The sequence below is a fragment of the Squalius cephalus genome (assembly GCF_949319135.1).
Source record: "Squalius cephalus genome assembly, chromosome: 22".
Lineage (NCBI taxonomy): Eukaryota > Metazoa > Chordata > Actinopteri > Cypriniformes > Leuciscidae > Squalius > Squalius cephalus.
The window spans coordinates 17,586,575-17,611,574 of NC_137143.1; the positions used below are offsets into that span (position 1 = coordinate 17,586,575).

The 25,000-nt window shown below is 39.2% G+C and overlaps 2 protein-coding genes across 2 annotated transcripts in view; one reads left to right on the plus strand and one right to left on the minus strand.

Annotated features, from left to right (window-relative positions):
- The window catches only part of slc25a26 (solute carrier family 25 member 26), a 51,657-nt gene extending 48,513 nt beyond the window's left edge, over window positions 1-3,144 (plus strand). Inside the window, exon 10 of the mRNA XM_079856597.1 lies at window positions 2,913-3,144. Coding sequence (XP_079712723.1) covers window positions 2,913-3,009 — 97 coding nt within the window. The 3' untranslated portion in view covers window positions 3,010-3,144. The remainder of the gene's footprint in view (window positions 1-2,912) is intronic.
- A 722-nt stretch (window positions 3,145-3,866) lies between these two features.
- lrig1 (leucine-rich repeats and immunoglobulin-like domains 1) overlaps window positions 3,867-25,000 on the minus strand; it is a 36,819-nt gene continuing 15,685 nt past the window's right edge. The window contains exons 4-18 of the mRNA XM_079856580.1: window positions 22,768-22,905; window positions 22,513-22,656; window positions 20,508-20,651; window positions 20,171-20,314; window positions 18,564-18,707; window positions 15,518-15,598; window positions 12,824-12,895; window positions 12,371-12,442; window positions 11,006-11,169; window positions 10,570-10,890; window positions 8,961-9,242; window positions 7,545-7,976; window positions 7,323-7,454; window positions 6,365-6,628; window positions 3,867-6,120 (exon numbers count right to left, since the gene is read on the minus strand). Of these exons, the coding sequence (XP_079712706.1) occupies window positions 5,933-6,120; window positions 6,365-6,628; window positions 7,323-7,454; window positions 7,545-7,976; window positions 8,961-9,242; window positions 10,570-10,890; window positions 11,006-11,169; window positions 12,371-12,442; window positions 12,824-12,895; window positions 15,518-15,598; window positions 18,564-18,707; window positions 20,171-20,314; window positions 20,508-20,651; window positions 22,513-22,656; window positions 22,768-22,905 (2,722 nt within the window). The 3' untranslated portion in view covers window positions 3,867-5,932. The remainder of the gene's footprint in view (window positions 6,121-6,364; window positions 6,629-7,322; window positions 7,455-7,544; window positions 7,977-8,960; window positions 9,243-10,569; window positions 10,891-11,005; window positions 11,170-12,370; window positions 12,443-12,823; window positions 12,896-15,517; window positions 15,599-18,563; window positions 18,708-20,170; window positions 20,315-20,507; window positions 20,652-22,512; window positions 22,657-22,767; window positions 22,906-25,000) is intronic.

The window sequence follows — 25,000 nt, forward strand, 5'->3', positions numbered from 1 at the left end:
GGCGGGGCTAATTAGCATATTCAAAGAACCGTGGATACTAAATGAGGCAAGGGTGCAGAGTTACATTCAAGCTATTTTAAGGCACGAAAAACTTTTTTTCAAGGAAATGTTTTTTTAAATATGTCATTTTGGTGATTTTAAGACATTAAGAATAGTCAGTTATATGAATAATAACACTGAATATCGCACAATAACTGCTTAACTACATTTTACTGCCGAAGCCGATGCAATTTTGAATGATTCTCTATGACATTGCTGTGGTCAGGTGGTATAAGGTAGAACTCTCTCACTAAAAGTGTGAACAAAATCTTGTAATTACAGTAATTCGGACATGGAGTGGATGCACCTTTCTACTAAACTGGATGCTTTGTATGTTTTTATGCTATTTATCAGAGCATCTGTATTTTTACTCCACTCTCATCGTATAAGCAACACTCAATGTTTCTTCAGTCCATACAAAGTTCCTGCGATGCATATTTATGTTTTCCGTTGCCGAAGATAGGGTCAGAACTGACTCAAAGCATGCATGCGAGGTTTCACGTTTCTCTTTTAGCGCATGGTCTGAAATGCCAACCCCACGCAGCACAGACAAACTGTCAGAATGCGTCCTTGCTAATTCGTTCCAGGACGAGTGTGTTTGCTCACAGGTCCGCACACACATGCTCACTGTGACATAGCATCTCTCTGTAAAACACATGATCCCAGCAGAAGCATGCTGAAACGTCGAGTTCTGCGAATCACTGGAATAGTCAAGAGATCCCTGACATGCTTGGCACCTTGTACAGCTTTGCAGTTGACAAAATTGATGTATTAGAGGTTACACCACTCGTGACCTTATTTCTAATTTTAGATCCGGCCCACCCCCACTTTCCGACCTCCGTTATCCCCCACAGGTGTCACACTGAAGGACTCGAGGAGGCTGATCCCAAATCAGTCGGTTTGGATGGCTTGACAGGGCATGGATTTGGTATGTTGGGTGAGGAAGACATGGATTTCATCAGCTTTCAAGAAAGACTAAAAAGAAGAAACCGTGAGAAGAGTTGAGCAAGATGAAACGGAACGAGAAAGGAAGCAGAGGGAGCCCAAGCACGAGTGTTGTGGGTGTGCTGGGAACTGGAGGGACGTGTGTGGATGTCATCTGGCCATCAGTCATGCGGAGAGGCCCCCGGGGGCCCGTGCTTATACCAAAAGCAGCTGCGTGGAAAAGAGCCTTAGGAGACTACAGTACTTTCATGGCCTGTCGCATCCTCTAACCTCTCCAACATCAACAACCCCTACACTGCACATTCCTGCTCAAACGCTCCGTAATCCGTCAAACAACACACTGTCTGCTGAGAAATACCCAATACTTGTGTTATCAAGCATGGCTAATGTTTTATTTTATGCTGCTCTGTGAATTTAATTTAATCTAAAAAGTTACTTCCAAGCTGGTGTTGCTGATGTAGCAGCTAGTGTACAAAATGTTGTAAATGTTAGTTACTAGCTGTCACTTAATTAATTTAGTTAAGTATTTACTTAAACAGACACACATATACACGTGTGTGTGTGTGTGTGTGTGTATATATATATATATATATATATATATATATATATATATATATATGTGTGTGTGTGTGTGTATATATATATATATATATGTGTGTGTGTATATATGTATATATACACTCACCTAAAGGATTATTAGGAACACCTGTTCAATTTCTCATTAATGCAATTATCTAATCAACCAATCACATGACAGTTGCTTCAATGCATTTAGGGGTGTGGTCCTGGTCAAGACAATCTCCTGAACTCCAAACTGAATGTCAGAATGGGAAAGAAAGGTGATTTAAGCAATTTTGAGCGTGGCATGGTTGTTGGTGCCAGACGGGCCGATCTGAGTATTTCACAATCTGCTCAGTTACTGGGATTTTCACGCACAACCATTTCTAGGGTTTACAAAGAATGGTGTGAAAAGGGAAAAACATCCAGTATGCGGCAGTCCTGTGGGCGAAAATGCCTTGTTGATGCTAGAGGTCAGAGGAGAATGGGCCGACTGATTCAAGCTGATAGAAGAGCAACTTTGACTAAAATAACCACTCGTTGCAACCGAGGTATGCAGCAAAGCATTTGTGAAGCCACAACCATGAGGCGGATGGGCTACAACAGCAGAAGACCCCACCGGGTACCACTCATCTCCACTACAAATAGGAAAAAGAGGCTACAATTTGCACGAGCTCACCAAAATTGGACAGTTGAAGACTGGAAAAATGTTGCCTGGCACACACACACACACACACACACACACGTATACACATTAACGTTCAACAATTTGGGGTCAGAAAGATTTTATTTTTTGCAAGAAGTATTTTTTTGCTCACCACATCTGTATTTATTGGATTTAAAAATAAAAAACTGTAAAAACTGTGATGTAAAATATTGTTTCAATTTAAAATTACTGTTTTCTATTTTAATATATTTAAAAATGTCATGTATTCCTATGATGTCAAAGCTGAATTTTCAGCATCATTACTCCAGTCTTCAGTGTCACATGATCCTTCTGAAATCATTCTGATTTGATGCTCAAGAAACATTTCTTATTAGTATCAATGTTGAAAATTGATATTTTTGTGGAAACCTAATGTCAAATGATATCATTTTCAAAACAATTCTTGCAAAAGGTGTTTACAAAGATAAAAGCAGTAATAATTTACCTTAAATATACATTTAATAACTGTGCTAAACAAACTGTGTATAATTTTTTTATCATTTTTGACTAAAGAGAACCGTTCATAAGAGTTGTTCGTTCAGGAATCAGTTGGCCAACACTATTCACTGATTATTCTGGTTGTGTTCGGGGATCGGGTCGCGATTAATCGACATATTTTGTAATTATTTCTAACTCTTGCTTTTATGTTTTGTCATGTCTACAGGCTGTTCGCCGGCAGCATCCCCAGAGTGACGTTCATCAGCATGGGAGGCTTCATTTTCCTCGGCGCATATGAGAAAGTGCGCCGTACGCTTTTATAAACACCCTTTCCATGGAACCGTGTGGGACGGTTTCCTCAACCCAAACCCTGACTGTACGGCCAGAACTGCAAGACGAGGTCAGAGACCGGCACTGCAGATGAGTGGAGGTTGGTCAAATCTGACTGAGAAGCGCACCCTCTGTCCCAGTTTGAACCGCTGGTCTCGAGTCCACGGCTAGGACACCTGGTGTCTGGATAAAAAGATCACATAACACAGGGGTTTGCATTCCTGCTCATCAGTGCACAACAGATTGAGTTTAACAGCCTGAATTCCACTTATGTTGCACCACAGATCGGGTTCAAACTCAAATGTCATTTTTGCAAACCTATGTGAATCGATTAAAAAAGATTTTTTTTGCAAAAATGAATTGGCTATTTGTATTACAACATGACTGCACTGGTCCCGTGCTTCAGTCACGAATGCACTAATTGGTAACGAGTTAAAATACGTTACCAATATTATTCCAGTGGATTATCATTACATGTCGAGTCTAGACTTTGATCCCCAAGCTTAAGCTAGTTGCTCTACCTGCTTCACTATTATTAGCTGAAAAAACACACAAGAGTCGAGCAGAATGCAGAGAAAGACGGATTAGTCCACAGGTGCGAATGTTTGTCTGACCTGTCATGAGGCTTGGGGCACAAGTACAACACTGAAGCAACAGTGGGCCGTTCCAGGCAACAAACACATTACACTGGCATGTGCTTTCTGTCCAAACACAGAGTTCAACAAAATCATTACAGAGATTTCTGTCATTTAGCTGTTTTTGGGTTTCTTAAAACAAATGTGAGGGGGCACTAACTTAACCTATTCATGCACAGTATTTTCATCAAAATAAAGACACAAACCAGAGGGAGTAAAAGAGCAACATGTGACTTTAATAAACGCTTGTCATTTTGACACTTCAACAGTTTTAGCCATGTGGGTGAACAGCTGTGATTAGAGTTCATTGCAATAAATTCATCTGGTATGACCCACACATCCGTAGTTAACAGATGTGACCTAGTGAGGTTCTTCACAGAGTTAGATTACACGATTCACCAGTTACCCACAGTATCAAAGTGGTAGTATTTGGGGGTTAAACTGGCATTTGCTGTAATCAAAACTTTCCCCTAGTTTAGTAGTAGAGATGTTTCACTATTTGGCCTAAAAACCTTGGCTGTTGACATGAACCAGTTTGGCTCAGGCTAACCAACAAAGACAATATGTAGCTTAGCATTAGTTGCTTAAGTCCTGAGACTATGAGAGATTAGCTGATGAGGGGTTCACTTATTCCCGTTTTTTTTCCCTTTACATGTAGACATTCTGTGTGGTTGAAGGAAGACCCTGAAGGCCAGCACACGTAGCTTGAGTTTTTGTTTTTTTTAGACGCTCTTTCCCTTTCGTGATTTGGCAGCATTCTGCTTTTGTTAGCTAAAAGTCAGTTAGAACAAATCTCTCTAAATGTTAATTGTTGGATCATTTGTTATTTTCCCAAATGTTAAAAAAGGCGGTCAACAAATACATTTAAAAATTGGGTTCAAATACCACAGGTAGGTGAGTGAAGCAGCTTTTGGTGCCATGTACCTTTGATAACGGAAGAGCCTCGATTGCATCAGAATTTCAGGCTGTAAAAACGTCCAATTCATGTGTTATAAGAGTCCTCAAAGTGCTTACATTTTCCCTTATGCCAGTATTTGCAATTTCTGTACTGTAACGGACCTGAAATTTCAATGCCGAGCTTTTCCTTCATCACAGACCAGAACATACATATATTCTGACAAAGGAATATTCCAGGTTAAACACCAGTTAATGATGACAAATACAATACTTGTCTACAAGTATATGTATGTTTTCCCTCAAAAATATAAATTAAGACAAACTTAATCTACCGTTCAAAAGTTTGGGGTTCGTAATATTTTTTAAATGTTATAAAATATTTAAATATAAGTCTCAGTGCTTACCAAAGCACATAAATACAGTAAAATAGTTAAAAATACAGTAAAAACTGTATTGTGAAATAGCAATTTAACTTCTCTTTTAATATATTTTGAAACCTTGATAATTTTAAAGATTATATGATGAATAGAGCCTTCAAATGAACAGCATTTAATTGAAATATATATTTTTGTGACTTTACGGTCACTTTTGATCAATTTAAAGCATCCTTGCTGAATAAAATTATTAAAACCATAAGCCTAAAAACAAAAATATTACAGACCCCAAAAACATTTGATCGTTTCTATGAATTTTGAAGATTTTGTTAAATTCCATTTCTAGGCATCAAAAAAAAAAAAGTAAGTCCCTGATGTTTCCAGGTTTTCTGACCATGGGAACCCTGTATCTTATTTAACCTAGAATATTCCTTTAAGACAGCCTATTATGATCATTGGGTTATTTAAACTTCAAGTGCATGACAAAATTCCCATTTGTGAAAGGAAAAGTATACAGACATCTCCCAACAAAACATGTGGATTCTTTGATCTTTCGATAAGGCACTGCTTATAAAACTGGGAAAAGCAGGAGAGATCTGTAAAAAAAAAAAGAAATAGAAATAAAATAACCACTCTGATCTCACCATGCAGCGAATAGAGTTAAACACTCTTTTGTAAAAGTTCTAGAATACATACATTCATATATTTATATATGAAAACTCTTATGTACAGCTCAAAGCCCAACGTTATAGCACTCTGTCATACATTTTGCATGCGTCAAATGCAAGCCACATTTCTGAAGTGTGAACAAAGCCTCCCTGAGGAGGATTATATCTATATACATCATTAACGCTCGCATGGGACGCCATCGTCCCACTCAAGCTTCGCCTTCAAACTCCGGACGCCCCTATTCTGCATTCAGATAGACGGGGGCAGCTTTGTCTGTGCCCCTCAGTGTGAGGTAGCAGTTCTCAGTGCAAAACAATAAAAAAAAGAGTGATGGTGCGGTGTTAGTCACTGGCCCGCCCGAAGGATTCACTCTCGCTTAGGGAGGCATCGGGTGTATGAGCGTGTCCGTTGGGTAATAGAGTCTGTGTAAGCTCGGACCCAATGTCACAGTCCCCAGACAGGAGCTTTACTGGCCGATGGTAGGTCTCTTCAAGTAAGGGAGGTGTGTCTGACCGATTCACCAACAGTCCTGAAAGAGGATAAGAGAAATTAGAAAATAAGTGAGGTCAAACACTATTCTAGTTGTGAAAAACAAGAAATATTATCGCTGTGTTAAGTCAATGTGAAGTCAATCAAAACTAACATTAAAAAAACGTGTTTTCGCTAAGTGATGGCAGTAGCAATGATTTATGGGACATGAGTGAGACTTATGGCTGTCTAAAACACAGCCACAGAGCAAAGGATTGATGAATCCGTTCCCTCATCATTCTCACCTTTTCGGTCGTAATGGTGCGATGAGGGCGATGTTGTCACCCTGTCGTGGTTGGTGGGAAAGATGGGAGTTTGACACTCTTTTCTGACCCCGTTGGGTGTGCCATTGCAGTGTGGTTCACCAGTGTTGTGGCTGGTGAACGTTGACGTCTGGTGTGTCTGCTGATACTCCAGGCCTGAAGGGGGCGCTATCCCATGAGGGTGGTAGTTGCAGTGTTTGGAGTAACTTGTACCGTTTTCCAGGCAGTCTGTACACACATCATAGCCTGAAGCGAGAGAAGCTTGTTAACATATGATGTTATGCGAAGATCATTTAAACGGACACGTTAAAAAAAAAATTCATCTATTTTGTAAATGAACGTTATAGATCTTATTGTGAACTAATAATCAATGCATACATTTTTTTTTTTTACCTTTCACTTTTTTTTAATCATTTAATCGCTTAAACCTCGCCCCTTTCTTATAATCCACTTCAAGCTCGAATTCATTTTTGAGTGCACCACCCACATCTCACAACCCCGCACTACATTTTCTACCCTCATTTTATAGAAACTACATTCACAAGGACAAATTTCTAGTCATTAATATTTTAGACATGAAAATGTCCATGATTTTTCCAGGTTTTCAGTGATCATGGGAATCCTGTATTAAATGACTGTTCATATGTGTGTGACTTTCTGAATTTCGTAAACACTGTGATTGTATGTTTTAGCCATAAAACTAGAATCCCAAACGGAATCTGCAATAATAGAATCCCGCAGAAAGCTTCGCAAATTTCCGAAGAATACATTCCTAAAGTTCTACATATTTTTGACTGAACTGATCATAATTTAAGCTGCCAAGTAGAATATATTACCATTGTCGTTACTCTCCATTTACACACATTTTGCATAGTTGAAATATATTCCACAGGTTTTTCTCTCTCAAAATTCGCTTGGAAAAGGTCAGAAGATACTGTACCATTGTTTTCTATGTGTCCGTTGGGTTGAGATCCGCCATTGGACTCCACTCGTATACACACATCCTGTCTCTCTGATAAAGTGCCCTGAGAGGACAGGTAACTGGGGACATCAGGAGGGACAATTGTCTCGTCTGTAAAAGGCAAGAGTAAAGGTTTAAAATAAAAGTCTTGTGACGTAAAAACAAAAACATTCTGAGCCAAATCTATGTGAATATACGCACCTGTGTTTACACTGCACTCCTCGCTCTTCTTCCTCGTCTGGTAGATAATACACACCCAAACTAGTGATGTCACCACAATGCTGGTCACCACAGCTATGACAATGATTCCAACAGTAACCGTGCTGGGGCTTGTAAAAGGCGCGCAGTCCTCGTATCGCTGGTAAACACTGAGCTGGCAGTGAGCTCGCTCTGTGCCGAGGGTGTTGGACATGACACACGTGTAGCGTCCTGCGTCCTCAAAGGTGGTGGTGCCGATCACCAAGAGCTGATTCCCTGGAGTGAAGTGGTGACGGTCGCTGGGACGAAGAGGCTCCTCCCCCTTTAGCCAGGTGATGCGAGGAGGTGGGCTGCCTAAAGCCTTGCACTGCAGCGCAACAGTTTCGCCCACCACCACATTTCTATCCTCCATTTCCTGTGCCAGATGAGGGGTCTCTGCAGGAAGATTACGGGGAATAGTTATTGAATTACATACGGACATGAGTAAATTTGCCCAAGTACTTAAAATTCCTTAAATGGCTCGACATTGGGGTTTAGTTCATGTCACAGCTGCGAATCGTAATTATACTGGACAAAAAAAATTCTCCTTATGGTACAAGATAAGTCTTTTTGGAAAATGTACATTTTAAATCTTACATTATGGATGTCAGTTCCATATTTAAAAAAAGTCTGATTTCTGAACAAATGACTTAGTTCTTTTTTTATGAATCAATAATACAGCAGGACCCACTCTAGACTGATTTCTGAACAAATGATTCATATGAACTGCTTCTTTTCAGTGAGCAAAAAACAAAGCAGAATCAGCATTGTCCAATTCCTGGATGAATTAATAAATGAATGAATGAGTAATGAATCAAAAATATACAGTGGGACCACTGTAGTCTGATTACTGTAGTCAGTGAACTGATTCGTTTTAGAGAAGGAAAAGCATGTGTGACCAAGTGTATTCAAATTCCTGAACAAATGACTCTTATGAACTTGTGCTTTTTAGTGAATCAAAGACATACATCACCAGTGTAGTCTTATTTCCAAATGAATGACTTTCCAGTGCGAGCAGTATGTAATCTAATTCATGAAACGATTGACTCTCGAGTCAATTCTTTTTAGTGAATCAAAAACGATTATACCACATAATGTCCACAGTAAAATGAGTACTTGACTGTTTCTGCCTAGCAATTACTCAGTCGAGAGCTCAGAAACACTCAAAAATACCACTATGAGAGCCCTCAGCACTTCCTCTACTGCCTGTGACCTCTTTCCTGACCTTTCACCTTCAACCAGCACATAAAGCCCAGCTGCTTCAGACGGGGAAAGAAATAAAACATTCCTACATAGAACTAAGCAGCGGTTAGCAAAACTCCAACAGCTTAATAAACAAATCTGAATTCCATAATGTAAATATCACAAAAATGACCTTACCTAGCACTGTTAGAGTGACATTGGCGGAGATCATGCCCGCCGTGTTTTTGGCCGTGCAGCTGTACACTCCCATATCCTCAGGCTTCACGTCCATGATGAAGAAGACATCATCATCAGGCATCACACGCATGCGGCGCTCTCGGGCGGCGGGGAAATCCGTGCCGCCATCTTTCTGCCACGCCACCTGGGGAGTCGGATGCCCTTCGGCCGCGCACTCCAACCGCGCCTTCGTGCCCGTGCGGATCGTGATGTCGCGTGGGGTCTTGACGAATGAAGGCAGCACTGTGCGCATAGAAAAGCAAAGGGAAATTAGCCCTAGCAAGGATTATTCACATAATGTTGCTGCATCAGCACCAAACAAGCCCAGCATTCATAGCTGTGACTAACTCAATTGGTGATGGGAAATGGCTTGATTTGGACGGGCATGAAACCAAAAAATGCCTCAGGACAATCAATTTGCATCTGTTGCTCCAACTGACAAGGCATGTAATCCAAGTGTACCGCTAGCAGCAGAGAAGCTAAAAAGTTCCCGAATTCTAGCGGCACAGTTTGGTCTGAATGTTCAAACCCAATTTTGCTGGTACAATTCAAACTATGCTTTCACTGAAAGAAAAGCTCTGAGGAAATGGTGCATGAGGGGAACTGGTGTGATTTGTGCGTTGAAAGAATTACTTAAAATTGCCTTTAAAACTGAAGAATTTCAGACTTAAAATGATAAATGTATGTATAAAGTACTGTTTAAATATATAAACATGATTATATTAGATATGTATAAGCATGTATATTATATAAATATTTAAATGCTAAATTATATAAACATAATATATAATATTATATGTATAATAGGGCTGTCAAACGATTAATCGCATCCAAAATAAAAGTTTGTTTTTACATAATATATGTGTGTGTACGGTGTATAATTATTTTCTATATATAAATACACACACATGCATGTATATATTTAAGAAATATTTGCATGTATATACTGTGTATATATATTTATATTATATATAATTTATATTATATATAAATATTTTATATATAAATAACACATCTTTCTTAAATATATATGCATGTGTGTGTATTTATATATAGAAAATAATTATACTCCATACACACACATATATTATGTAAACACAAACTTTTATTTTGGATGCGATTAATCGCTTGACAGCCCTAATGTACAAGTATGTATAATATTACGTAAATATTATGTACATTATATAAATATATATTTCAACAGCAACTTTAATTCATAATATATTACTAAAATAATATATAATATCCAGGGTTTGGAAAAATCCATTATTACAAATGAAACTGAACTAAACTAGACCCAAAAATATTTATAAAAATATATTAAAAAAAAAAATGTATATATGTATAATTAAACACATATTTCAAGCCTTTAAAGAGATGATATATTACATTTTTTGTAAAGTTCAAAAGTTAATGAATAGTATTGTGACTATTGTGTATTAAGCATACACTGACATTTAAAAAGCAATTATTTGTTTGACAATTGCATGATGGGTATTTTGTGCAAATGGTATGACTGATGGTTAAAATTAAAAAGTACAGCTATGTAGTTTAGGTGTGTTAAATGTACCGTTTACAGTGACGCGGGCCTTGTTAGAGTAGGAAGAGCCGAAGTGGTTACTGATGATGCACTGGTAGCGGCCCTCGTGGTTGAAGGTGACGTGCCGGAGGTGGAGGATAGTGGTGTACTCCATCACCCCTCCGTCACTGGCCCGCACATGGGCGAAGTTCTCCACCTCAGCTTGGCGTAGCGTCTCCTGGTCCTTCCGCCAGGTGAAGGTCATGGGTGAGCTGCTGCTGCTGGCAGCCGTGCAGGTCAGACGCACATCTTTGCCCAATACTGCTGCCGTGGTCACAGGGTGGACTGTGATCTTGGGTTTGGGAAGATCATCTGGAAGGAAGTCAATGCATAGACACATTTTAACACATCTCAAGATGAAGTTTTTTCTTTTTTGTGACTTGTTTGTTTGTCATAGACTATGGATGTAGGATATAGCACTGCTTACGACAAACAAAGCTCTGTGGTGGAGCTTGGTAGATGCTGGTGCCCTTCAAGTTCTCTGGGTGGGCACATGTGGCCTGAACGCCAGGCTGCAGCCCTCGTGTTACCAGCCACTCCGGAAACCAGTCCAGCTGGCAGTCGCACAGAAAACTATCACTCTGAATATCACTGCAGAAAGAGGGAACGAAAGAAAGAGCCTCAGCCTGATGGAGATGATTTGACAGAATTGAATTATTGTGCACTTTCACGTCGTCACATAGTAGCATCCAAAAAAATGGCTAATTTAATATAAGCATAATGTCAAATATTTGAAAAAATATATGTATAAATAAAGTTATTAAAAATTTCAGACTGAAAGACGTTTAAGAACGGTATTTCAAAAACAATATTCTGTTCAAAGGTTTGGGTGGGTAAGATTTTTTGAAGTCACAAAGGCTGCATTTTATTTGTTCAAAAATACAGTAATATTGTGAAATATTATTACAATGGAAATAAACGGTTTTCCATTTCAATATATCTTAAAATGTCATTTTTAGGGGGCGAGCGCATCCTGGTGTGCAGACTGGTGCATAGATATATACACTAGATGTCGCCTTGGCTACGCAGTTCATTGGAACGAATGTCTTTAATGCGACATCTAGTGTATATATTTCTATGCACCAGTCTGCGTACACGTCACACAGCAGGAAGCGCCCGCGCCCTCAGATCACTTGGACGTGGTTGTATTATAAGAGGTAAAAACGATATAAATACTGTTCGTTTTCTCACACAAACCGCTCGTTTCGTGTCTTAGGCCATCAATGTGTACTTACGATGGGGAATTGTTTAATTTGGACGATGGGGAATTGTTTTAATTTGGACTCTGTGCATGCTCTTTGAGACCGTGACCATAGACCTGCATGATATGACTGTCAGACAAGAACGGTTTGACCTAAAAATATCAAAATTGAAACAACTGCGGAAAAAAAGACACCTACATCATGGATGCCCTTCAGGTAAGCTAAAACATACCAAAATTTAATTTCAAAGTGAACTATCCATTTAATGTTGAAAACAGTTGTGCTGATTAATATTTTTGTGGAAACTGATCAATTTTTTCTGGATTATTTGATGTTTTACTGTCACTTAATAAAAATGTCTTTAAAACAAAATGTAAAGTGGACTTAAAATAAATATTTTAAATTTAAATTGTCATTGGTGATGGCATTCTATGATTTCCTTAAAAGGAAACTAAACATTTCATCATGACTTGTATGTGCATGCATGTGTATTAAGCGCAATAATTTGACTGTTAACTGTCAGCCAAACATTCTAACGTGTGATGAGTGGTTGTGCGTGTGAAAAGCAGCGCGTGTTTAATGGGACTCACAGGTAACGCAGGTTCTTCATCTTACTGAATGCCTCGGGTTGGATGGAGCGGATGGCATTTTCCCCCAAGTTCCTGTTGAGAGATTAGACAGCCCTCAGGCGTGACGAAAAGAGGACATGGGAATGTTCACATACAGCTGCTGCACTCGCATGCAAATCTGTAGCCTATTTTTATACGGGATAACTCGGAACAAGGTGGAAAGACCCTAATATCAGATGTGGAGTTACAGCGTCTGCAGAAATGCTTAAAAATTCCATTTCTTCTACGAAACTGACCATATGCTCCATAACGGTGTTCCTGTGCAAGTTAAAGCTGGCTCTAACGAGACAAGACCAGCTGGCCTTGCAAACCACCCCGTCCTCTCCTTTTACAAAGACACTATTAAATTGCTTGCAGCCCTCTTAAGCATTTACTTTTGGCAGTAAGAGCAGAACAGCATTGTGGGATACTCACAGGTGCTCCAGAGCCTCCAGGCCCGAGAAGGCTTTCTTGGCCACCGACTTGATCTTGTTTCCAAACAGAGTCCTGCCGTTTCCAGACACGCAGGGTGAGATAAACGAGTGGGAAGAGAGAAAGAGAGAGAGAAAGAGAGTGCGCAATTAGTTGGGCTGAATCTGATAAGAGAGGGGGATTGTGGGATTGGAAATCCGAACTGTGTAGAGATTAGGAGGAGGGCGAGGAATCGGGGCCCGGCGCAGCTCTTCAAAGCGTACTTTTATCTTTATTAGAATTTAATAGCGATGACAAGGTGGAGCCCAGAGCTCGAGGTCACATGAAAACGAGCTTCAGTGGTTGGAGGACGACACGGCTTGTAAAGTAATAAAAGTGGCCTTGTCAAGGCTATGGTTCAAACCCCTTGTAGGGGCTAATCCTGCTCGCTCTTCAAAAGCAGCCGTACACACACGCACCGCGGGACGGCGAAGAGGAACGGGCTCCTTCGGGGATGTAACCCCCAACCCAGATGACACGATTTCCATTCTTAAGCATGTTGGACCAAAATCAAGCCCCTGATCAGTGCACTTCCTGTCCAAGAGGGCTCGAGACTCCTCAGTCAGCACCGTGAAAGCCAGCACCTCCTCATATAAACCAGATTTGACACCTGACAATGTTGTCGTTTCAATCAGGGGATGATCTTCCTGACCTTGGATGGGCGGATATTGGCTCACAATCTTGAGACGTGTCTAGGGCTGTTGCTTGCTGTGATAAACATGACCTTCACAGCAGATGCACCGATATTAAAATTCCGGCTGATAATGATAGTCTGATCATTATTTTCATGTTATGGCTGATAACCAATAAATGACCCAAGTTAAAAATCTATATGAATCTATAAAAAGCTTCTTTTTTTAAAAAATCTATATTTTATCTGAGATTAAAAATAAATAAAAAGTAAAAAATAAACTAGTAATGTTAGATTCGTTAGACCAGTAGATTTTTCAAATTGATTTTGAGATTTGCTAAAGATTACAATTGTTATTAAATTATAAGCGATTATAAACATCAACAATGACAGCAAAGAAATTCTAAATGTAAAAATAGGGGAAATTTATATAATAGGAACATGCAAAATTAATATTGATGGATACCAAAAAAAAAAGGGTGTAAATGCTTTACAATAAGGTCCCATTAGTTAATGCATTAACTATTGTAACTATCAACGTGCAATAAATTTGTTACAATATTTATTCATAGTTAATAAAAATGCAACTGTTCACTGTTAGGCTATATTAGCTCAGGTCCATTAAATAATAACAGATACAATTTTTTATTTAAAAAAAAATGTATTAGTAAATGTTGAAATTAAGATTAACTAAGATTAAGAAATGCTTTAGAAGTATTATTCATTGTTAGTGCATGTTAACTAACATAGTTAACTAATATGAACAAATTAAACATTATAAAGTGTTACCAAATAATATAAAGGAATGTACATTTTTATACTTTATAAAACTAAGAAATTATGTCATTATAAATGTGATTTTTTTAATCATATTAAAGAGCCACTCAAAAATGGCTCTTTATTAAATAAAGCATTCATTTAATTGTCAAATTGTCGAGTTTTTAAATAAAATCTCACGGCTATAGTAAAATTTCATGAGTCGCCTAGTTTATTAAATATGTGCCCAGAAAACCCAGCCTCTGCCGTGTCTGTCAGCGGCCTGATGGTCTGTGTGTGTGCGACAGCATCTGTCATCTCCTGAAAGACTAAGACATCACCTCCACTCATCTCCTCAGGCCCCCCCACCATTCCTGAAGCAACCACCCATCTGCAGGTCATCCTCTGGGCAGCCTCGAGTCCTGGGATTCCTTACCAACCCTATCATTCAAAAGCTCTAGTATTCCAAATAGAAACCATTGAAATAGATGCTAACTGGATCCGCTGACATCATGGGCAGGGTCACACACGGAATCTGTGTGCGAATATTTGGAGCGTACAAATGATTCACAAGAAAATTATCAAAGAAAACGTCAAAATTTTACCTAAAATCTACTATCTCATTTACTATTGAAATGGTATTGGCATTTACTATAGAACCCTGTCTTGTGGTAAGAAAACAATGGAAACGACTTTTGCGCGCATCGATCTCTAATTCTCACTCGCATATTCCCAGGCTGGGTGAATAGGGTTTCTGGCAGGGTGGCTGTCAGGATTTGGCGAGGGATGTGCATCAACAGGCGGCTTCCGCAGATTTGCGAACCTCCGCTCCCATAACAAAAGGCGCAGATCGGTGCGTTTGATGTGTGCGAGCACACCCCCTCCTCCGCCTGCCTCCCTTTTTATGCCCTCGCTGATTCCATCACAACAGCAAAGCCAAGAGCTCATCTCCTATCGGTCAATGATGAATAGCGTTCGCTCCAGTACTCAAACTCAAATGACCTCCACCACTAAGACTTCCCTTCCCAAATCTGCACTGCATCAAATATGAGCCTCGTGCAAGATGCGGGTTGAGGTTACCTGCGCTTCCTCTTCTTTTTGAGTCAATAAACATGAGATTTTCTTGGAAAAGTGTGGCCTGATTTTGTACTATGCAATTTGATGTTTATTGTGGAACAGGATATTAGGGATTTCAATTGTCATAGTTGCAACTGGTTTAAGAATGTCCAAAAATGTAAGTGCAGAGGGAAAGGAAAGAGCATAACACTCACATCTTGTTGAGGTTTTCGAGGCCAGTGAAGGCCCCATTGGTGTCCTCTATAGTGCCAGAGATGTCATTGTGATCCAACTCCCTGCAGAGAGAAAAAAGAAGAGATTAGGAAAGAGAGACAGAGAATATGGAACAATTTACATTTGTTAAGCTCCGCCCACCTTGGTTGCTACCGATTAAGTTTAGATCTTCCCCGAAATGTACTGGAAACTTCCATGAACAGTGATTTTTTATTAAATATGTACATAAATTGGATAAATAAATATATATTTTTTGGAAAATATTCTTTTGTGAGCTGGAATGAAATTTTATGGAATAAAAATGTACATATATAAATGCATTTTACATTTATTTTAAATGTTAATACATACATTTTATTTTTTACAAATGTATACAAAATAACATTTAATGAGTGTTTGAGCATTTTTTTTTTCAATCATTTCTGTAGAACAAAATGAGGTAGGATTGGTCAGTAATGTTTTTAAGGCGGTGCTTAGCAGAGGGTCAATTCCTCGTCCATAAACCGCTGACAGATGTTCAGCAGTGGCACAAGCTGCCCTGGACACCTGGTTAAAAACAAGAACGTCCAACAACACTCTCTTTCTTGCTTTCTCTCCCTCTCTTTCCCTCTGCCAACCAAGCACATTCTTTTCTTTGTGAATTGTGACATTAAGGAGCGCAGCAACGCACAGGCCAATGCATGAATAATGCATGACAGCTGAAAGCGTCTTGCACAAACACAACTCTTTCACTCAGTTGCACACATATACTCACTCTGACAGCCGTTTGAATCAGTCACCGCACCAACCATGTTGGCAGGTAAAGGCACATGGGCATACGCATAAAACAGCTTCAGACGAATCTCAAACAAGCCTGGACAGAGCCAGCGGCCTGCCTACAAGACCTAACTTTCTGATGAAAATCTCTAAACATGACGGATGTGGCTGGCCTGTTCCTCTAATTTAAATAATCATGCTTTTGAACACATTTTTCACTGAAACTTGGGACTTAAAGCCCAAAGCATACAGTTTTTGCATGCAACTACTACAAACAATAGATGGCTGTTTGTATGAGGGGATAAAGAGATTCTCACATCGCAGACACTTAACAAGAATGAAACTTTCTAGTGCGCATGTGTTCGCGCACGCTCTCAAATGAAGTATATTTGAAAGGCTGTGCGCTTGGCTATACGCATACGCCAAGCATTCGCATCAAAACTCATGTATACTTTGGGCTTTAGATGGTATAAGGTGAGGTCACATTTACTGTTGTTCTGTGAATTTTCGTGGGTGAAATCCAGTCATTTCAATAGGAATCCAATCGGGAATGTCACGTGAGGGAGTATGATTTTGTATTGTAAATTTGCAAATGCGCCACACTGACCAACAGAGAGTTGCTTGGTTTGAAAGGGAATTCTGTGTGAGCTGTGCTTCATAAATTGCTACACTGGTGATCGCACCTTTACAATGTTTTGGCGGACTTTTAATGGTATTCTTTGAAGTACTACTGTTTATGAATAGTAATCATCTCATAATACCAGGGAATTACCATCTGATGCCATTTTTGTAAGGGGTCCCTGTGTTTCTATGCTATTAAAAAAAGATTGTTGTCGCTGAAAAATAATAAATGTCTTTTTGAGGTGAGAGGGTGAAGGAATTGAGCCAGTTCCCTCCAGGCTGACAACCGCCCCCTTGGCTCTTTCTGTTACTTTCCCTCCATGCCTGGGCTCGGCTGCCAATTTCCTATTCTTTCTGGCTGGCTGCTTGTGAATGGACCCTGGCTTGTTAATGACAGTAAGGGCGGAGGCCCCCAGGCCTGACCCCCACCACCTCGGCTCAAAGACGGTCCGGTTCTGGTCTCTCACACCCGACCAGGCCTTCTCTCGCCCGGCCAGAAGCGCGCACCAATTAAAACCTCCCCTGCTTCTTTTCAACGGGAGCCCAAGCAAGGCACTAAGGCCATGATTAGATTAGAACTGGCTCAGAGAGCGAGTGAGGGAGAGAGAGAGAGAGAGAGAGAGAGAGAGAGAACGATATAAAGGAAATCAAGCAAGTAAGACATAAAGGAAGGACGGAACAAAAGAAAACAGAGGCCCTCACAATCGCACTTCACAGGCCCCTTCCCCCCACACTCTGCCCACTGCCAGCAGCGCTGAGGGCCGTGTTGTGCCTTGGCTTGTCACCCTACTGTGAAAAAGCCTTCAACTAAGAAAGTAAAGACAGAATTCTTCTCTCTTTTCTCTTTTGAGACACCGAAAGAGGGGGGCATGAAGTGGCGGTTGAGACTTTGTGTGTCTATAGAAGTCAGGCCGGAGAGTTGGTCTCCCATAATGCCTTTCACTGTGCAGGGGGAAAAAAAAGAGGTTGCCTCAACTAGGAGGCCTTGAGCAGGGTGCACATGTGCATCCAACTTTGGTGGGAACCAACAAGGAAACAAAGAGGAAAAGAAACCAGAAAGTTTTCTCACCAGACTTAATGGCTAACGGCTACTTTAGCAAATGCCACTAAATCAATCAACACGTTTTTCTGCCACAGGTTTAATTCATTTAAAAACTAAGACTGTTTTGTGTAACCATTTCATGAAGGGAAACACTGTCTAGAACGATTGATTTCAATGGGGAAGGTGTGTTACTGACACAAGTGCATACATAGGCATTTTTTTAAATCATTTTTTGACAGGCAGGACTCTTATTTCTATGTATATTTGTACTTTTTTTTATTATATTTTATCTGTTTTTCTTTACTATTTTGTCATTTTTATTTTCTGTGTTTGTTACCATTCATTTTACCATACCATTTTTTATTTAAAGACTTAAATTACTGGGTAGTAAAAAAGAGGAATATGATCAGGGCAGAACGGACTTGAACCTGCTTCCCCCATATGAGAACCGTGACTCAGGGTGACAGAGCAGTGGCATAATGGTTGGCATGTAGACTTCCAAACCACTGTGCCACAGCTTTGACACCATCAAGTCAAGTGTTTTTCACATGCAGGATTAGTCTCAGTTCAGGATCCCAGAGGTTTCCTCACAGGGTGAGAACACTTACAGCGTACGTAGGGAACTAAGGCCTCTGAACGCTCCCTCCGTGATGTGAATGATGGAATTGTGTCCCAAACGCAGCGAGTTCAAATTCACCAGCTTGGCAAAACTACCCTCAGACAGCTTCGTCAGGTTATTATAGGACAAGTTCCTGAAAAAAATGGAAAAACAAACAAGAACTGCGTTCAACTTTTGCATGTCCATATTGTGGTATCCTCGATTAGCTTTTTCAGTGTTTATCACAGAAGGTTGATGTCTCATCAGGCAGTCTTGTCCACGATGCAATAACAGCCATGTCATAAACCTATCTGCCGAATCATGGCGGACCACTCAGCTGATACCACAGTCAACATGCCCTACCAATAAAGCCTTGTTACCCCCACAACGGACAAGAGGGTTAGCTAGAGGAAGATATCGCACAATACGCTTGACAGGACTGCGTAGTGTATACACACATTCACCCAGATAAGATCACTTTCACTCAGGTACAGATCTCTGTGTAACACTTGGCAGACGTATATGTGGAGGATTACGCTGTTTTCTTTAACTAGCATCAGGAGAGATGAGTGAAAACGGTGCTGAGCTCCTAAGCGCTGGCAATCCCGTGCATCATTAGGGGATAAACAGAGCTTATCTACAGCAAGATGAGGAGTGCTGTGCGTTTAGTGCAGTAGGTGATACTGCGGACAAATGCTTCCGTGTAATGTAAAGATTGTGCGATTACATTTTTTTTTTACCAGGCGTCAAATTTGAACAATAATCCTCTTGTAGATTATATTTTGTTATATACACTACCGTTCAAAAGTTTGGGGTAAGTTAGATTTTGTTTCAAGAAATTAATACATTTATTCAGCAAGGATGCATTAATCTGATCAAAAGTGAAGGTAAAGACATTTACAATGTTACAAAAGATTTCAATCTCAAATAAATGCTGTTTGAATTTTCTATTCATTAAAGAATCCTGAAAAAAAAAAAAAAAAGTATAATGTTTTCAATTATCAACATTGATAATAAAAAAAATGTTATTTGAAGACCAAATCAGCATATTAGAATGATTTTTGAAGGATCATGTGACAAATTACAATATATTAAAATAGAAAACAGTCATTTTAAATTGTAATAATATTTCACAATACTGTTTTTACTGTATTTTTGATCAAATAAACGCAGCATTGAGCATAAGAGACTTCTTTCAAAAATATATTTTTTTTAATCGTACCAACCCCAAACCTTGAATGGTAGTGCATTTATGTACAAATATCTGAAAAGCATCTTAAAAAGAGCAGATTTTTATAGATTCTAAATCATAAATGTCATTCTAGCATTCGTCAAGCAACATTGTAGAAAAACTCTACATGAGATGCACACATTTGTCTGCGCTATCAGCTATCTTAAACCATGAAAAGTTACAATAATGAATTATATGATTCTTATTATTTTAAATAAATATATATAAATGTAATAAATAAGTTAAATAAAACTGTATTATTCTTTAAAACAAGACAAAATATATTTTATTTATTTATTATTTTTAGTTACATTTGTTGATTTAAGTTTTTTTTTTTTTAGATACTGAAGAAGAACGAGTAGTAGAGGAAATGAGAGATATCTCACAGTTCTCGGAGTCTCTCACAAAAGCCCCATCCCTCAGGGTTAAAGTAAGAGATGGAGTTGTTGGAGAGGTAGAGCTGCAGCAGCGACTCCAGACCGTACAGAGAGCCGCTGTTCACCTCCCGCAGATTGTTATAGTCCAGGTGCCTACAGATGACAAATGCACACAATATAATAACTGTATGATGCAAAGAGATTCAATACTCTGTATAGTAGATGTATATTTTATTGCAGGTCACTTTGGTTGGAAATGTCAAAGTTAAAAAATATAAACGTACTATCAATGGTCTATTGTGACAACTATTAATATTCATGTATTTGTAACAAGATTCGGACTCACAGAACCCTCATCCGGGCCAGACCCCAGAACGCCCCATCCGTCAGCTTGCTGATGTTGTTTCTCTGAAGCTTGAGAACTTCTAAACTGCTCAAACCTTGGAAGGTGAGTCCCTCGATCAACCGCAACCTGTTCCTGCTCAGCTCCCTATAAAACACACAATTAGAATGTGATTAAAATAAATGACCAAAAAGGTACTTGAAGAAATGCCCACAGCATGATATTCTGAAGACATTAAAAATAACAGTTATTTATTGGCATCTATGGTTTCATACAGAACCTTTAACATCCATGGAACCTTTCCATTGGACAAAAAGTGGAAAAAGGTTCTTCAGATTATTCAAATATTTTTCACACTGGGACAAAATGGAACTGTTTACTGAAAGGTTCTTTGGGGACCCAAAATGGTTCTTATATTTTTGAAAACTTAAGAGCGTAGAATTGTAAACGGATAGCATGTCCACCTGACCATCAGGTCACATAAAGCAGCTCTTCTCCCTCTTTGATGTCATTACTAACTAACCTATTGTTCTCGCTCACCAACATAGCTGTGGCTTTGTGGTTGCTGAAATGCACTCCAGGTGTGTGTGAGAGGTTTAATATGAGCTTATGTTGCCTCATTCATACATAGATTCAGTATCACTCTGTCCACCTGAAGAACAAAGCATATTTTTGATGGAAGTCTGATATGAGCAGAAACAAAGAGCTTAGGCACAGATGGTTACGCTTGGGGCAAAGAGGGATCCATAGATCTGCAGTGGGGTGAAAGAATTGTTCTGCTCTGATGTTTATCATTGGTCTTCTGACTAAGAATGTTGATACATTTAATATAACATCTGGAAACAAGTGTTGGGGGGGGGGGGGGGGGTACTTTAAACTGTAGCTTCCAAAGTTGCTAAATAATTTAAAATATAGTTTAAACTACTCAACTAGTCATAAATTAAAAGTCGATTAACCACTCTTTTGAAAACGCAGTTCCACAATACCAATGATTGAACCAATGACTTTATACTGATCCAACCAAGCCAAAAACAGTAGTAGTATAGAGATGTAGGGTTTTGTCACAGTACCCTTTAGTTTACATTGGATATGTTCTTGTGTTCAAAAATAGCTGGAAGAAGTGCAATTAAAAGGAGCAAAACCTGGGGGGTCTTGAGTTTAATTTTAACTTGACAGGCCATCTTTAAAACGCAGCATACATGGTGCAAGCCGCTAAAAAAAAACAGTGTGAATTGTGCTACAATTCAATTTATATTTCCCCTACCCAAAAGAAGCAACTTCTGGCAAAAGGGTTTTACTATGTTGCCACTTTAATCGAAGCACATATGTTAACAATCAAAACTAACAAAAATACATGTACACTACCATTAAAAAAAAATTGGGATCAGTAAAAAAAAAGAAAATGATGTTTTTTTAAAGTATAAATATTAATTATTATAAATATCATTATTTAATATTATAAATAACTTTTTTTATTTTAATATATTTAAAATGTCATTTATTTCTGTGATGGCAAAGTGGAAATTTCAGTCTTCAGTGTCACGTGATCCTTCAGAAATCATTCTAATATGCTGATTTGGTGCTCAAGAAACATCTATTACTATAATGTAGGAAACAGTTGTGCTGCTTAAAGGTGCAGTAAGCAATTTCTGAAAAACGCTGTTGATATTTGAAATCACCAAAACAAACACGCCCCTACCCAAAAGGATCACACCCCTTGATAGCCCCGCCCCCAAATTCATCAAACACGATATGCAACACAGGCACGCTAGGTCCGATCCATTTTCAACAGCGTTTCTCAGAAATCACTTGGAAACTATGATACTTTTTTTTCAGGATTCTTCAATAAATAGTTCAAAAGAGCAGCGTTTATTTCAAATAGAATTTTTTTGTAACATTATAAATGTCTTTACTGTCACTTTTGATCAACTTAAGTCCTTGTCCTTAGAAAGTATTAATTTCTTTCTTTCTGACCCCAAACCTTTGAGCGTGTGTATAGTGCACTCACAGTTGTGTGAGCTTGGGCAGCTCCAGGCCTTTAACAGGAAGGTGGGTCAGTCGGTTCCGGCTAAGTCTGAGGATCTGCAGACTCCCGGCGAGGTTCTTAAGCGCCCCGAACTCCAGATGAACAATCTTATTACTGCTCATGTGCCTACAGAGATGAAATATCCCTCTTCAGATTATGAAAGAATACCGTGTAACATGAACACAGATGTTCACAGTTACATCTATTTGAAAAAGAGAGAATGAGTGCGTTTCTTACAGGTCCTTGATTTGTAACCCCGGAGGGAAGCAGTGCTCTCTCAGCTCTGTGATGTCATTATTACTCAGATCTAGCGTCTCCAGAGCAGAGAAGTTCTGCAGCAGGCTCCCCTCCAGTCTGCGGATTTTATTATGGTGCCTAGAAGGGAAAAAAAAGAACATATCTATTATAACTAACTCTATACACAGCTGTACAAACCTTCACTGAGTGTTTAATATGGCTTCATGTGACACTCTGGACAGATTACACGCTAATCTATTTTTTAATGTCTACACAGATCAGGCAAACAAATGGAATATCCTGACAAAAACTAAGATCTATCCTTGGTTACTCTAGACTATCAGGTCGCGTTATCGCAGTGTTTTTTGTTTTATTAGTGCATATGCAACTATGTTAAACTCTATGCTGGCCAACATATCTGTGCTGATAGGCAGCTGCCTGCTCTAACCACATGAGGCTCTTTCGGAGAGAATGTGTCAATAGGGCTTTGAAGCCCAATGGAGGCTTGTTTCCACACACGCCTTCAGAAGTGCCAAGTGACTGTGGCTAGATACGGTAACTTGATTTGTCAACACACACATGCAAACGCACAAACACATACAGGCCTGGAATCCCAAACAAAAACCCAGCAATGGTGACAAATATCAGTCAGATGAAAGATTCATCTAAACCTGTGTATGTCTGTTTCTGTACATAAAGCTTTGGGTGCAACAGAAGAGATTAACAACAAACTAAATATATTATGACTCAAATAACTAATAAGACAACTATATGCCTCTTCATTTCACGCCAAGTGAAAGACAAGATTTTAAACCGAAACAATGCATTTCTATGATGTGCATTACACCTAATTTTTGCACTGGACTCTGTTTTAATACTTCTGATGCAAAAAATGTGTTATGTTTGTGAATATTTTAGTTGTGTTTAGTCAGAAAAGTGTGTAAAAAATCGGACAATCACCTTTTTTTCTTCAAATCTTAAATCATGAATTGGATTCGCTGTGAAGTGTTAGGGTTAGTTTGTGCATATTTTAACATTTTAGTTTCGTTTAGTCACACAAATGTATAAAAAAATCCAGTATCCAATCTTTTTTTAATGTTCTGCATTGTATTCGGATTAGATCGTGAACACGATCTTGTTTTGACTCAATTCAGTCAAAAGTAAAACGAATAAAATTTCAAAACAAAACTTAGAGTGAACATTTTGTTGTTTGTGTGAATATTTTGTGTTTTCTTATCATTTAGTTAGTCAGGCTCGGTGTGAACTGTTGTTAACGTGGTAAAGACAAATCAATAACAGTTTTCTCTCAAGGGGGCTTTGGATTTCTGTCCTTCCCCCTTTTTTCTTTGCTTCTATTTCTCTTTAGGGTTGAGGCATGAGAAAGCAGCTGACTTAAGAATCACACTTGTTTTTGCCGGCCACGGAAGGAATGGCGAGGTCAAGCTCTCCACATCTGGAATTTGTTTTGGGGTAGTTTCAGAGTAAGCCATCCCCGCACTGGAGGATGGGACAGTACTAAAGAAAAAGAAAAAAAGAAAAGAAAAGAAAATCTCCCTCTATTAAACTTGCTACTAAATAACAAAAAAAAGTAACGGAGAGGGCTTAAGGAAATGACATTGCATAAGATGAAAGCTTAGGTTACAAGCTTTGGGGTAAATACCGTGGGATATGAATATGGTTTATTCAACACAATAATATATATCAATGTACCCTGGAATTACTATCTGCTACCATTTCTATATCATGGTACCACCACAGTACTCTTTTTGCACGGATAAAATGGGCCAACTGAACCTCATATTCAAATATTCTCCATACCAAATATGAGATATTCGGTCGAACCTGAAACATCCTCCATTGAGGCTGGCTAGTCATGCTCAACGTTCCAGCACCTGCACTATGATCAATGCTAACAGGAAACCCTACAAAGACCAGGCAGACAGGCCCATACAGCGAAGACGAGTCTGTGCTGGAACAACAAAGCCTCCTTATTCGGCTTCCCAATACTGCGTAAATCTCACGGTAAACACACGGTCCGCTGAGACCAAGAGGGGATTTCTGCTCTGGTTGTCTGCTGGCAGGTGTTCTGTGGGAGCCTAATAGACCAGCAAGGCCTTTCCCAGTGAAGACGGGACCCGGCAGACACGCAGATGCTCCCTGGGTTGACCGTTTAACTGGAATTCTGGGTGGGAATTGTGAGAAGAGGGGAAAAAGAAAGAGGAATGGAAGGACG